The sequence below is a fragment of the Lygodium microphyllum genome, chromosome 27, assembly GCF_053477565.2.
Source record: "Lygodium microphyllum isolate KBCC chromosome 27, Lygodium_microphyllum_v1.1.10, whole genome shotgun sequence".
NCBI lineage: Eukaryota > Viridiplantae > Streptophyta > Polypodiopsida > Schizaeales > Lygodiaceae > Lygodium > Lygodium microphyllum.
The window spans coordinates 21,249,234-21,264,066 of record NC_141161.1 but is presented as its reverse complement, the minus strand read 5'-3'; the positions used below and the strand labels follow the sequence as shown (position 1 = coordinate 21,264,066).

The 14,833-nt window shown below is 38.5% G+C and overlaps 1 protein-coding gene across 1 annotated transcript in view; it reads left to right on the top strand.

Moving 5' to 3' along the window:
- The window catches only part of LOC148012122 (NADH-ubiquinone oxidoreductase B8 subunit), a 37,728-nt gene extending 31,304 nt beyond the window's left edge, over positions 1–6,424 (top strand). The window contains exons 3-4 of the mRNA XM_087669649.1: positions 5,897–5,984; positions 6,076–6,424. Of these exons, the coding sequence (XP_087525775.1) occupies positions 5,897–5,984; positions 6,076–6,097 (110 nt within the window). The 3' untranslated portion in view covers positions 6,098–6,424. The remainder of the gene's footprint in view (positions 1–5,896; positions 5,985–6,075) is intronic.
- Positions 6,425–14,833: the final 8,409 nt, after the last annotated feature.

Here is a 14,833-nt window from a genome sequence, read left to right as displayed (position 1 = left end):
ATCCCAACTTTTAGGTGGAGTGCATAGCAAGAAGGTAGCTTGGAACTCTTCATCAATATGAAAATCCAAAGCAATCAGTTGACTGAAAATTGAGTTAAACTCATTCAAATGTACAGACATGGTTGTATCCTCTTTAATGCGAAAGTCCATTAGTTTTTTCAGCCAATAAACCTTGTTGGTTGCACTTTTTTGAGCATACAATTCTTCAAGCCTTTGTCACATTACATATGCTGAATTCAGCTTCTCAATGTTAAAGAGCAAGTTGTCTGACACTGAGAACTCAATGGTAGAGCGAGCAAGCTCGTCCAAGTCATCCCACTCGTCTTGTTCCATGTTTGCTAGTTTGATTCCCTTTGTTTTGATGGGCTTTACATGTTTCTTCTACACCAAGACATTATAGCATTGTTTTTACCAAATTGCAAAATTATGGGCACCCTCCAGCTTCTTAATGTGCAAAAGATTACTGCTGTCACTGTTTCTAGCCACAATTTGCAGTCCCAAATTGTCTAACCAGTCACCAAAGGCAAGCCCAAATATGACACAAGTGACCATAGTGCACAAGAGTACCAACCAGCAATGAAAATCCCAAGATTGCAGAAATTTCAGATCTGCAAATGAATTTTCAGAATTAAAAAAATGTCGTTTGCTGCACTCCTCAAGCAATTTTTGAGACAATTAGAGACCAAGCCACCAGTTACATGTGAAATCCCCAAAATTTCGCTGCAATTTCTGCTCCAAAGGCATTCCCGAGTACAAATTTGACAATTTGGATCAAAAGCCCCAAATTTTTAGAGGATAATTTGTTCAAATTGCATCAATTCAAGTACCCAAGTGTATATACTAGGCAATTCTTGCACAAATTGATGAAATTCTGCAAAAGCCCCAAATTTCTTGGGTCTAGTGTGCATAAATTTCACTGAAATGTGAAAAGCCCCAAAATTTCATGGGCAAATATGCATTGATTTTGCAATTTCTGAGTCAGATTGTCCACTTCTGCATTATAGTCCCCAAATTTGGGAAAATCCCTAATTTTTCAAGTCAAGCTTGCACATTGTGCATGTGTGCGTGAACACCTAGTTGTGGAGGAGGATAAAACTGAAACGAATTAAAAAAAAATTACAGCATTGACTATTGGGTATGGTTAGTGACCCTCTTGGTCTTCGACATGTCACCGCTTGACCCATTGGAGCGCCGTCGCTGAGCCCGTCTTGTTTGCACTGCTCATCCGCATTGAACTTGTCGCTGTGTTGCCTAGGCCTGGTTGCGTCATGCACGTTGAGCCTAGTCACATGCGCATTGGCTGGTTGCGTGCAAGTCCCGTTTGGCCTGCATCAACCTATCGCTTGTTTGTGGTGCGGTCCGTTCCTTGCTCGCTACACCTGTTGGTTCATCTACCTCTCTGCACCTATTAAACACTGATGATTGGTACTTGAAGCTCTTGTTCACCTGTCACACGGCCTGATGACCGTCACTGGCTTCGGGAAGCGTGCACAGCTTGTATGCTCTGATACTAGTTTGTTGCAAAGGCTATTCGGAGTTGAGAGCGAAGGTGCAGAGAGTTGAGAGCAGCAGAGTGAGAGAGTGGGCACAACACTTGATGTTCGGTATAAAGACTAGTGTATCACATTTTAGGTTTTGAATATATATAAAGTACAACAAGTGAAAGGGTGCGTTCACAGTCGAACACGGTAAAAGGCACGGTAAGCCTTTATTCCCAACATCTCATGTTGATTTTGAGGCCTTATAGACCGGATGTTTGGAATGATCGATCTTTTCACTGACAAGGTAATCAAAGGAAGTGCTTGTGTATGTTTTGAGTCCCATCTTCTTTGATCCTTTGTAAGAGGAGGAGAAGGGGAAGCAACACCAGTAGCCTTTCCTCTAGCGTTACGTTGAGGTGTTTAAGGTGCAAGACCTCCTGGTTGTTGCAAATCACTTGTAACATAGTTGCACAAGTCTTTCGTTACAAGAAGGTTGTGGACCATAAAACTTCACAACAGGTATTTGATCCATCAAGTTTGTTCTCCTGAGTGAGGACACTGAGGATGTTGCTCTGATTATTAGTTCCTTGATGTGCCAAGCTATCAACAATGGACAAATATCTATAGCTAAATATTGCTTTGTTGAAGTATAGATTGTACTCCTCAGAGTACCAAAAATCTCATCGGCATTATGCAACAAGTACCAAACTCTCACACAGATGTCAAAATGTGCTCAATTTTACCCAAATTAGCACTCAGTCAAGAAATAACAGCAATGCACTATTGTACCACACTTGCCTCGTAATGTGTGCCCTCAAAAGTACAAATTATAGCAACTTAATACTGATTCTTACTAAAATTTATTGAGATTTTTCAAAATTTTTTGCTCAATCTGATTTTAATAGCAAATAAATGTTGTTGTACCACTTGTTTGTTGACTCGGAATTCGTGTTGGGGAAAAACCCCAAATTTCTTCCTAAAATTTCAAAGAAATTGAAAAAATTTGTACCTTATAGCTTGAATTTCTATAGTAATGTCACTTTGGGGTGTATGCCAACTGTGAATAGTAGTTGGAATCTGCCTTGTGATGCATGTTGAAGCCTCTTGGACAAAAGCCCCAAATTTCTTGCACAAATGTCGATGAAACTATGCAACATCGGCGTTTCCAATGAAGATTCACATGTGGGACCCTAAATCGAGCAAAAGCCCCAATATTTTTGGCGGGATTGTCAATGAAATTGTGAAATTTCTTTGAATTGGTTGTCAATTTGAACTCTGGGAGCAAAAATTTACAAAAGCCCAAGTTGGGCGGCACGAGCTGAGATTTGAAAAGAGATGGCCAAAATGGATGGGGAATTGCAGAAATTTCGAAAAAAGACAAATCTGAAAATTAGAGCTTTTACACTTGCAAGGCTGAGAATAAGGTAGGTAGAGGTGAGAAAATAAGGGACAGCAGAGCTGAAAACAACAGCAGCTCCTCCAAATTAGTAGCTCCTCGGGCTGCTTCCAAGTTGTGTATGAGATTGCGCATAGGCCTGCACTTAGGGTGAAACAGCAGCAGTTGGTCCTTTTCTTCCTCGGGTAGAGAGCTGGCTGACAGCAAAAGGACCTTAGGCGGGGCGGTATCGGCTGATGGTGATTGAATTGAATCCACGCGTAGAACCTTGCTTTGATACCAAATGTTGGAAAATGATAGCTAGCTATGGAGGAGAGAAAAGAGAGACAATGAGAGTGTGCTGAAGTAAAAGAGTAGAGTGTACTTGTTGAATTGAAAGACTGAGAATGAAAGGTACAAGATAGGTCTAAGATAGACCTAGCTCTAACTCAACTAGAGTTAATTGACTCTAACTCTTAACTCAGAGTGGTGATATAACTTACAACTTTAGTTGTGTTCACACTAAGAATTTAAAAAGAACTAAAGACAAACATTCGGCATTGCCCATAGAATTTGCAAATTCTAACATGGATGCAGGCATTTAGTTTATCCCAATGCGCCTATACCTTCATCAACTCGGCTTTCTCATTTGAAGAAAGCTTGGAGGCATCACGAGCTGTAGGATGGCCTATAGCCGTGGTGACGAGCTTTGCCAAATCATAAGGCTCCAAGATGGCAAGCATCATTACGTGCCATATGCGGTAATTCTCCCCATTAAGCTTTTGATTTGAAGGAAGAGTTGGCAACATGGGGACCTTACAATCAATAATAGCTTGAACCTTTGCGTCAATTTTAGTCGCCATTGTAAATAGAATGAACTACACAATAACAAGGGAAGCCTCCTTTGACTCCGGGCATGGTGCGGTTGCTTACTAGGGATTCCTTTGCTTGTCCTCAAGGATTTTCACCCGTCGGATGCATTGAAAACTCAAAATTTGTAGCAAAAGGCTGAAGATCAGTCTTTCCTCCTTCACGAACAGCAAGGACCCATAAAAAACAGCAACTTCACTCCTCCAAGCACAACCTGTTCACCGCAGCCTCCAAAGGCTGAAAACTCAAACCTTTGTTGTGAAGAATCCTCCCGATCAGGTCTGCCCACGATCAATCAGCCCTTCTATGCTGCTTTGATACCATGTCAGAGTGTAGTGAATGTGGAAGCATGTGGACAAGACTGAAAGAAGAGAGAGAAAAGAGGCAAAAGAACACATAAATCTGCAGTCAATGAATGCTGAAACGAAGAGGGAAGATGGGGTTGTTGATGTATCTCCTTGAGTTGTATCTCTCTCATCAGTACCTGAAAAGCAAGTGAGGAGAGCAGGCTGCCAACTAGGCCTAAATAAGGGGAAATAATGCACTAAAATAATGCAGGCAGCCAACAAAACTGGCCGACCTGATAAAAAATCTGCTGAAGCCTCCGTTTTGTGATTGAGTATCATTGTGCATCGATTAGTTCTCACATTATCTTTCATCTCTATTAATTAATCGTGCTATTTCTCCACACCTAGGCCAACGGATGCATGCTACAAAGTGGTAGAAATGACAAAATGTGCCTTAGCTTCTCACTCAACAAATCTTTGCAGATCATGCCAGTGCAAACTTGTGATTGGAGCTCATTGAGTATGTCTAGGCAGACAAGATTGGTCACATTCTAGATCTGCTGACAACGTAACAGCCGTAGCAGGCCGTACAACTGCATCTGCTCTCTGACTGTCCCTTGGGACAATTTCCTGCAGTCCAGCACATGTGGAAACACACCACAATTTCCAGCAGCACCACCCAACACGTTGGTTTTGCAGTGGTACATGAGCTTCTTGTGAGCACACAAAGGAAGCTCTTGGAAATTAAATGAGCTTGTTGAATTATGTTCCCTTTCAGGCCCAAATACAAAAGCTCCATAGTGAATGAGATACATGGCACTAGATTGAGCACATGATGCACATGGTCCACATGTAGACGGCAATTATTGCAAAAATAGTTTCCTAGAATCATTGATGCATAGGGTTTAGTAGAATTAGAGCAGACTTATAACATTCACTAATTCCCTAATTGATGCACACAAGGAACACAGATAGGGGCTCGTCAACTAAAATATGACAGCTACTGGAAAAATGTGGCTTCTTAATAGGTCAAAGTGGGCTGGTTAGGCTACATAAGCTGGAGTTTCAGGATTCTCCTTGTTTGCTTCCTGGCCCATATATGGATTTTCTTTTGCAACTGTCTGGTCTAGTATATGAACTGGCTTTTTGAATGGTGGCCAACTGGCTTTCTACAGTTTGACCCTAAAGAATGTCTTGTTGTTCATTGGTCCAAATGCTAAACAACCTGATAGTAGGCTACAGGTAGTCTCATCTTTTGTCGTCATTTTTGTGATATTCATTATACAGAAATTGCGGACGTTCATGGTGTTCTGTGAATCGTGATTAATGAAAGAAAGTCTATGTTCTAGACAATTCTCTCTTTACAGAAGGGTTGCATTTTTACTCATTAAATCTAGTGTCATTTGCATCTAATTCTCATCTGAGACATTGGCATTGAATTGTCTCAACCTTCACATGAATTAAAGTGGCCTCAGCAGCAACTCAGTAACTCTTGGGTTTTTCACAAGGGCCTCAATGGTCTTTTGAATGTCATCCCATCAAATGATAGAAGCTGCCGTATCTTATGTTGACATGCATATTTTGCTGCCTCTTCTTTAGAAGAATTAATGCTGATCCTGAATGGCGCTTATGTATAAACTGACTGAATGTGATTGCAGAGAGAATGCTTCAATTAAAAGGATGTTGAATCATCAGAAGGAAGATTCAGGAGCATATTCTACTGTGCTAATGTGATGATTGTTCATGAACTGTGATTTTGGCTGTGCTTGCATGCAATGACTCTGTTGAAAGATAGTTTGAGGAGTCTAATGAGTATTCTGCATAGGTAGTTTTTGAATCAGAAAGATAGAGCAATCTGTTCTCATGTTTAAAACTTGCCACAGAATATGGGAAGGAGACAAGCTTTGCATTGGAAGGGTTGACAGAACCAGAGATTGCAGCCAAACTGAAGAGCTTAGTAAATGGGAGACAGTAAGGCAGAAAGAGTAACTTTGATGTGTGATATGACTCAGCAATGCCAAATGGATCAGTTGAACACTTTGCTCACACTAGTTTCTTGCAGATTGGAGTATTGCATGTCATGATTTGGCAGAATGTGGTTGCCTGACCCAGCTATAAACATTACAGTGCAACCGAAATAAAGAGATCTGTTAGAGTAAATGTCATTGTAGAAGTAACTCATCTTGCTACAATCCATTTTGTTCGTTACATGTGATTATATCACTCCCAATGATTGTATCCCTTGTTTGGAAAATTTTGTGATGGGCTGAGTGTGGCAACACTATAAGAAGTAATTTCTTTACTTTTTGCACTTATCAATGAGGACATTGAAAAGTTCTGCGAGTTGTTTAAACTTTAAAGCAAGGCTTGTTTGATGCAGAAAAATATTTATCCTCTCTTTTGTTTACAAGTCCATTTGTTTTTATATTGGTATGCTGGTGTTTTTTTGGGTGCCCTCTGTGTGTGTGTATTGTTTTTTTTTTTTTTTTTTTTTTTGGGGGACGGGGGCACGCATTTGCATTCACAGGCCTATGCAAAAATCCCTCTACCAGCTCCCAAACCAAGCCCTGTCTTCTCCCCACCTGATCCTAGAGCCACCATTATGACTATTTACTTGTGGCATGGTACAAATAGCCACTAGGAGGCTACAATTTGGCAGTAGACCATTCGGGGATTCAGTTGAGCATTTTTCTTATGCCTACATCACTCTAGCTCCATTTCTGGCTCATCTCTTCAACAAGGCACTAGTAGAGGGCTTTCCCCACACTTGAACATGCACCCCATCGCCCCCACTAACAATTTAGTGATCCCGTGGATCCCAGTAATTATAGGACTATCATATCTTAGGCAAGATATATGTATGCACACATTAGGCAAAGCTTGGCATCTTAGTAGAAAGGAAGGCTCTCCATGCCCTTGGACATGTGGGTGATACATGAGTCACCCTAGCTATGACGTATGCTTCACACTGTTTGGGTTCCTAGCCTCTCAACTTATGATCAGTAATACTTGGAGAGACTTTAATTTTTGTCAAATTCATGATGATTCATAGTAAGCCCTTGGTGACACATGAGACAGCTAGTGTAGTATCTCCCTTGGCAATGGAGGTTCTATTCTAGCAATACACTGCCTTGCTGAACAAGGGCATTCTTTAGGGATTAGAAGGTAAGGCGAAGTATCTCCCTTGGCAATGGAGGTTCTATTCTAGCAATATGTTGTCTTGCTCATGGGTATTCTTTAGGGCTTAAAAGGTAGGGTGAAGTTGGGCATGTTTGAAAGCTATGGGTTGAGCTTGTAGGGCAAGAGTATGCCTCTTTTCCTCCTCTACGGTAGTTTGGAACCTCATCAACTTGTAAGGCTTTGGAGGTCTTCTTGTGCCTTTGCTAGCTTCTAAAGTCTTCTCACTTTCTCCCCTTAGAATAGGGCCCTTAAAATATAATGAACGTTTAATTTTAGCAATACTTGCATTCCTTTTTGCAAGAATGTCTATTATCTCCTTGAGGTTGTCTTATGTTTGTGCCACTTTTGTGGACCTTGGTGTGGAGAGAGGCTTGTTTCTAGTGAGTGCTTCTTATGAGAGCAAGCAACAACTTCAGCGTTTATTGTGAGAGCCTTGTTTCAATTGTGTTAAGAGCCTAGAGTATTTTTTAGATCAGAAGATTCTCTTGGGTAAGCACTTCTTGGATGAATAGTGGGATAGAATACTTCTCAATCATGGGCTTGTCCTTTGAGGCTAATATGGACTCTATTGGTTCTTCCTTTGGTTTCCCATACTACTATCCATAGTTTTTTCAGAATTGATCTTCTATAGAAGCATGTGTTGTAGCATCTAGATCTACAAGCTCCTAGGTGGTGTGCTTGATTTCTTCAACCTACTTTTGTTTATAGCTCTAGGTTAGCTTTGAGATTCCCATTCTCTTAATCCAAGATGAGGGCAAGAGGTTTTCCATATCACTTAAGAGTGTTCTTAATGCTAGGTTGAAGTACTCTAGAGAACACCTAGAAAAAAAGAAAATACTACAGTGAAATCTATATTGTAATATCAATAGACAACACTTTTCATCTCTTCTCCTCCAAAACCAAGGAGAATAACACCAATATCAACTATGCAACATAATGTATTACTACATATCACAATAGTTCTTCCATGGATGTATCTCTATTGTCACATATCTTTATTTTCACTACCACAAAAATATGATCACAAAGAAAAAAGATAACATTGTAAGTATTTCATATCTTGAAAGAAACTTCTTCAAAGCAATAAAATATCTTTGTAGTTTTCATCTCATACAACCTGTCTCATATATAATATTTTTGCAAAAGATGGATATTTCTTGTTCTCATAATTACTACCAATATCACATTCATACATAATTTGTACATGAGAATATTCAATAATCCTTGATTATAATTCATGGACATTGTTGAAAGTCATTTTTTGGTATGAAGAGTCACCAAGTTCACTACAATATCCTTTTGCATCTCTACATTGGTAGTGTTGCATTTGTCTTCACTTGGAGTTTCCTTGGCTTCCATTTTGAGCGAGCTAACTATAAAAATCCTAAATCCACCATTGTTCAAGGAAGAAAACACTTTTGAGCTATGCATCTTAGATACAAAAGCATGTAGTTTTACATAAAAGCTTAGAGATGCAAAGCAAGACTGAACTTAAGAAAACAATGAAAGGCAAACATGAAAATCATGAAAGATCATCTTTCATTGCATAGTATGCTCATATAATAGAGGGTAACAATATCTTTACAAATGCAAAAATAACCAAAAATGACCATCGATAATATTACTAAAAATTTTTAAAGAAAAGCAAACTTAGAAACCTAAAAGCTAAAACATCAGATTATTCAACGCTTCAAGAAGGATAAAAAAACATGTTCAAACGTGAACTCCATAAAATATCTTAAAGCGCATTGTCAAGGTTTAGATGACACTTTCCATATAAAAAATAATAGGTCATAGAAAGCTTATCATCTTGAAGCACTCAATGTATCCCCACACTTAGGAAAGGAAAATCCTTGTGAAAAATGGGTGGAAAAGGAAAAATTTAACCAACTAGATATCTTCAATCAAAATTTTCTTCAATGCGCAAACCAACCTCCAACATGATCTTCTAGGTCCAAAAAGCTTTGATTTCCTCAAAATCTTGAAAATCCTAAGTCTAAATATCAATCATTCAATGGAAAATTGTGAGTTTTAATCTTTATACCATTATGATTTAGAAATGAAAGAATTTATAAAGGATATGAGAGTTCCTTGATCATCATTTTCTTGTCTCAAACATGGGTGACAAGCTATCGATATTCATTTTTACAATCTTATAGGGGATATATATATATATATATATATATATATAGGGTGGTGGTCTAAATGGCATCTCATTGATATCCCATGACTATTCTCTCCCGTTGGATGCTAATTGTATCAAGCAAGTTGGTGTTTGAGAATTTTGTGGTCTTGTAGTTTCCTCCCTTGGATCTCGAAATATGTGATACATATCTTGCAAATTGTAAACATAAGATAGGCTTGGTTTATTGGAGCACTTCCAACTATCTATTGGGAATATAAGCGAGGTTGGTCCCTTTCCTAATCAGCTGTTGTAGTTGCCAATGCTCATCATTTTTTTGTCCAGTAATTGCATGAGCCATTCAATAGGAGACTCCAAACACATTATTCCCTGCAAGGTGCTCAATAAGTTTTGATATGTTTGTAACTATCATCTCCACTTCCTTATGGAAGCAATTATGTGAATTTCTATAGGATCATTGCATGCTTGCAAAGGCACCTTACAAGTGTCTCTACAAAAGGAACTATTTAAAACTTAGAGATTTTGGAAGGTACTATATGCAATAGGGACCACTTTTTGTTCAACAAGATGGACCAATAATTTAGAAATTTTCAAAGGATCAAATTACCAATGTTTCTTATGGGCCTTTTCTACATCAAGTCATTACATTTTTCCCTCCAGCTAATGGCATCCTTATGCTTGATCTTGAGCCATCTTCTTGTTAGTCTTTCTCAAGCGCCTCTAGTTATTCATGTGGATAGTGACTCACCATGCTGAATCTTTCCTTGTTAGAAGAACAAAAGGCCAACATCCAAGACCTTCCATAGATGTTGGAAGCATCTCAAACCAAATATTCCACCTTGAAGGCTAATAATGATAGTGCTCTTCATGAGATGGTCCTATTGGCCACAAATTATCCAAATGCCAAGTTAAAGTCTAAACTACAAAAGCTATTGTGTTGTTTCAATGCTGTATTGCCACTAACCTCTATGCCAGGTTAGGAGAGCTTAATATGCATGCTCTTTCTCCTTGTGCAATATTCTCTACAACTATCCACACTTTCTTGACATGCTTAGTTGTGTATTGGCTGTATGGAGAAGATGATGAAGTTCCAAGAGTAGCCTTTGATATCCATTTGTGCTTCAATGACCTTGTTTCATCTTTCAGTTCTTTGTGGATCAAGTATCAACAATAGCATTATGTGTGATTGTGTCAAAGGCTTGACAATTTTGGCGATGTTCATGGAGGTGTGGGGGAAGCTCATGGAGAGGGAGTTTTCCTCACGGGTTTACAAGATTTTGGTCTTCTCAAATGACTATTTGTGAGCTTCTATTTGCCCAATATCTTGGAGGTTGTGCCTTGAATTTGCATTGTGGGGGAAGGGATAGGGTTAGGGGGCTAGAGATGGAGCTAACTAGTTAAGCCATTGAGTGTCTAACTTGACAAACCCTAGATGTAGTGCTTGTAGATGCATCTCATCTAAGTCGGAGATATTTCTCTCTTCTTCTTGTCTTTTCTAAAAGTGAAGTTTACAACTTAGGGAATAGAAACAATGTTTGTAATCAGAAACTTTGGCTCAATAAATGTTCCTTTAGGAACGGGCCCATAGCGAGGTGGATGACTTTGAAAAGAATGAGTGGGTACAATGGGCAAACTATAGTCAACCATATCTTCTAGTAGAGTTATGAAGTATGACAAGGAGTAGTAATGCTTGGAGATGGAGCCATGCCATTGCAATTTGATCAATCTTGACATTTGCATCAAAGAAGAGGCGCAAAATAAATGACTCTGGTATGGAAAATGAAGTACATTAGCCCTCTCTATTGGACACAAAATTCAAAACAAGCATGCTCATTAGACTTTAATATAGTGTCGTGTCATTCAAGTTGCATCTTCTAGGCTTCTTGAGGCTTCATGCTGGAATAGGTCTTTTGGTCTCTTTTATTTTTGAATACCTCAAAAAATGCAACCATATTTTGTTGTTCCAAACATTTCCTCCCTATGTTGGTAGCTATCTTGATTAGTCTCAATGGTATAGATGGGTTGAACCCTTCTCAAACTTGGCTCTTGTGAGACATGGAAAACAAATAAACAACAATATTTGACTTGTGACAGTTGTGAAGTTCTTGAAGTGCTTCTTCATGTGTGAATCTACTGCCCATGGATATATGTAGCCAAGAGTGGTGACATTACTCTTGATGGTTCCATGGCTACTATGGCATCCTCCTCTTGTGGATTGGGATGGATTATTGATATTGAAGGTGTCCATGGAAAACATGTGGAATCCTATCTCTTTGAGCTCTTGGTTGCCATAGCATGTATAGATGAGATTTTTAATGAAAATTTCTTTAGCCTACTCATAGTAGATAGGCACTTTAACTTCCTAGCCAAAACCATGTTGTAGAGAGGATGTGCCCAATGAGAAGTTAGCTTTTAGCTCCCCACATCTCATTGTGAGAGTTAGAGCCATTCTTTATGAAAGTTATATAGAGCTCTTGTTGCAGAAAGAAAATGGCTACTAACTTAGATATAAGAGAGAGCCATTGCAAGGAAGAAGCTGCATCAAATTGAAATTCAAGGGAAATACTAATGGGGCCATTCACAATGAACTAATTGTGTGTGACTTTTGAAAAAAAAATAGCCACAAGGAGAAATATTTCTTAAATAGGAAGAGAGCTAAAAAAGATCATGAAGAAAGTCTAAGAGAGTCAGTTAATGAAGAAGAAGCTAATGAAACAAAATGAGAAGAAGAAAAGCATCATGAAGCTTTTACAAAGGACTTTTACAAAGAAGGGAACTAAAAACAATCCTCCCGTTGTTTTAATTGATGAAATACTTCTCTAAAGTGTTTTTTTTTTTTTTTTTTTGCAATTTCCCTCAAATCATGTTGTAATCCTTGCAACTTGATATCTATAAGCCTAGTCTAAAATCATTTCGCTTAAAAGCATAAGTCCCCTATACCATCCAAACCTTTGAGCCACAAGTGATCAAGCAAAGGTTGCCTTTGAATCATCTTGAGTAGACAAGCCCATTGAGCCTTTGAGCTATTCAAGGGCAGAGAAGTCATTGAGTAGGTCATGTGGTGACCAAGCAAGAAGATGGTTATGCCTTCAATTTTATACATCATGATTTTGAAGGGGGTTTGGTGAAATATGAAACCCATGATATGCACTAAGGGAATGCAAGAGGCACTCTTTCTAGTATTGATATTTTATCCAACGTTCTTATCCATTAATAAATAAAGGGAGAGTACCCTACACAAAATTTAAGCACATTGCATCATTTGAGCACACATTTTCACCTACTAGCTCCACCCATTTAGGAGATCCACCAAGAAGTCACTTTACGTAGGATTCCACCAACAAAACCACTAAGTAAAACCAATTGTTGTATCTCTTTCAAAAACCTTAATAGTTACTAGGCTAATGATATTGTGCACATCTTGGAGAAAGGGTTACCAATAGAAAATGTGAGATTCACTTGCCTTCTCATTAAGGCATGACTATACCAAATGAATGTAGGACAATTGTTTAGATTGGGGTAGGATGGGTCTCTTGAGAAGATACATATGTGAGTATAGAATGGAGGATGTGCTCCTAAAAGCACATGGTGGGATAGCAAGAGGCCCCCTCAATGCTAAAACCATAGCTAGGAAAATACTTCAATCACAATTGTGATGATGTACCTTGTCATGGGACCCATTAGCCTCCTAGCCCCATACTTGCAAGAATGATATAATATTGTTTCCATGGACTACATGTCTAAATGGGTTGAGGCTAGGACTACTGACAAGAATAATATTGGATCCATAACCAAGTTCTTATGGGAGCAAGTCATCTCCAGATTTGGCTACTCATTGAGATTGTGAGTGACCAAGGGACACATTTTATTATTCAAGTTATTGAGCACTTGCTCTCCATATTTCTAGTCATTTATAGAATGTTTTCTCTATACTATCCTCAAGATAATGGACAAGTAGAATTAATAAACAAAATTTTGGTAAAGGTTCTCACCAAAATAGTCTTCCTAACTAGAACACACTGGGAGAATAAGCTCATGATAGCTCTATAGGTTTATTGAACTACTTACAAGACAATCACATGTCAAACTCCATTTAGACTAACATAGTACATAGATGTGATTATGCTTGTGGAAATTCTTATCCCCAATTTGCAAATAGCAACCCAAGAGTGGTGGGAAAAAACAAAAGCTTGGGCCAACCACCTTATTGTTAAGATAAAGTTGTGAATAAGGATTAAAGTTTGGATAAGATAATGACAAGTCAGTATGTGGACAAAAGGATCTCATAGATATCCACTTTGTAAACATCTCAGATATTTAGAGATGGAGCTCACCTACCTCATTTAATGTACCATGTACATATACAGCTACTAGCAATGAAATGTCCATTTGAAGTTCACTCCGTTCTCTATATTGTCTTTATCTCTATCTCTTATTGTGTACATTATCCTCTTATCTTCAAGTTCCTAGTTTTTGTTACATGGTATCAGAGCACTAGGTCCTATCTTTCTAGCTTATCGTATTCTCCTCAACTTCACAAACTACTTTTCCTCCTTTACTCTCATTCTTACAAGGGCTCTCATTAATGCCACCACCTCCTACGACCGACACATCAAGATCGACAAACTCAATGACAACAACTATCAAGTGTGGAATCTAAGGATGGAACTTTACCTATCTAAGCAAATCTATGGAATATTATCAATGGCAAGGAAGACTCCCCTGAACAAGAAGGAGCACACAAAGAATATTGGATGCAAAGAGATATAGCTGCGAGAATGGAAATACTTGTCCATTGTGGAGATCGACAAGTACAACTAGTAAGAACAATACCCATTGCAAAAGGTACTTGGGAATTCTTCAACAATACATATGAACACACAGATATTGTTTATCAAATGACCATGTTTAGAAAACTATCTACTACCACTATGCATGAAGATCAATCTCCCATGAAGTTCTTAAAACACTGGCAATCTTTGCTAGATGAAACCATAATGTCTGGTTTGGTCATCTCAGAAGAATTACAAGCCATGTTTCTACTCTCTTCTTTTCCTCTATCTTGGAGGGCCTTTGTTACTACTCAAAACTCCAATGATAAACTCAAGCTTTAGCCCCTTATTAATAGAATCAAGTAAGACCAAGTCATGAGAGATACTCTTTCTACTTCTTCAAATCAAGAATCCAAGGCTCTAGCTGTAACTGCTTACAACCCAAAACATTTTCACAAAAGAGCTCAACACTTTCAACAAAAGCCCAAGTTTTCTTCTCGGTCTAACTTCAAAGGGATTCTTGGTAATTGTCAACATCCAACTCTTACCAATCTTCTCAATCCTTATCCTTAACAAGAAACCCTCATTATCATCTCATATGTAATGCTTGCAAAAGACAATGTCATATTGAAAAGGATTGTTGTCAAAAAAATAGATTCAACAAATATCAATCAAAAGGTTGTGGTCACTTTGTTAACATCAGCAATTATGACATCGAAGAGCAA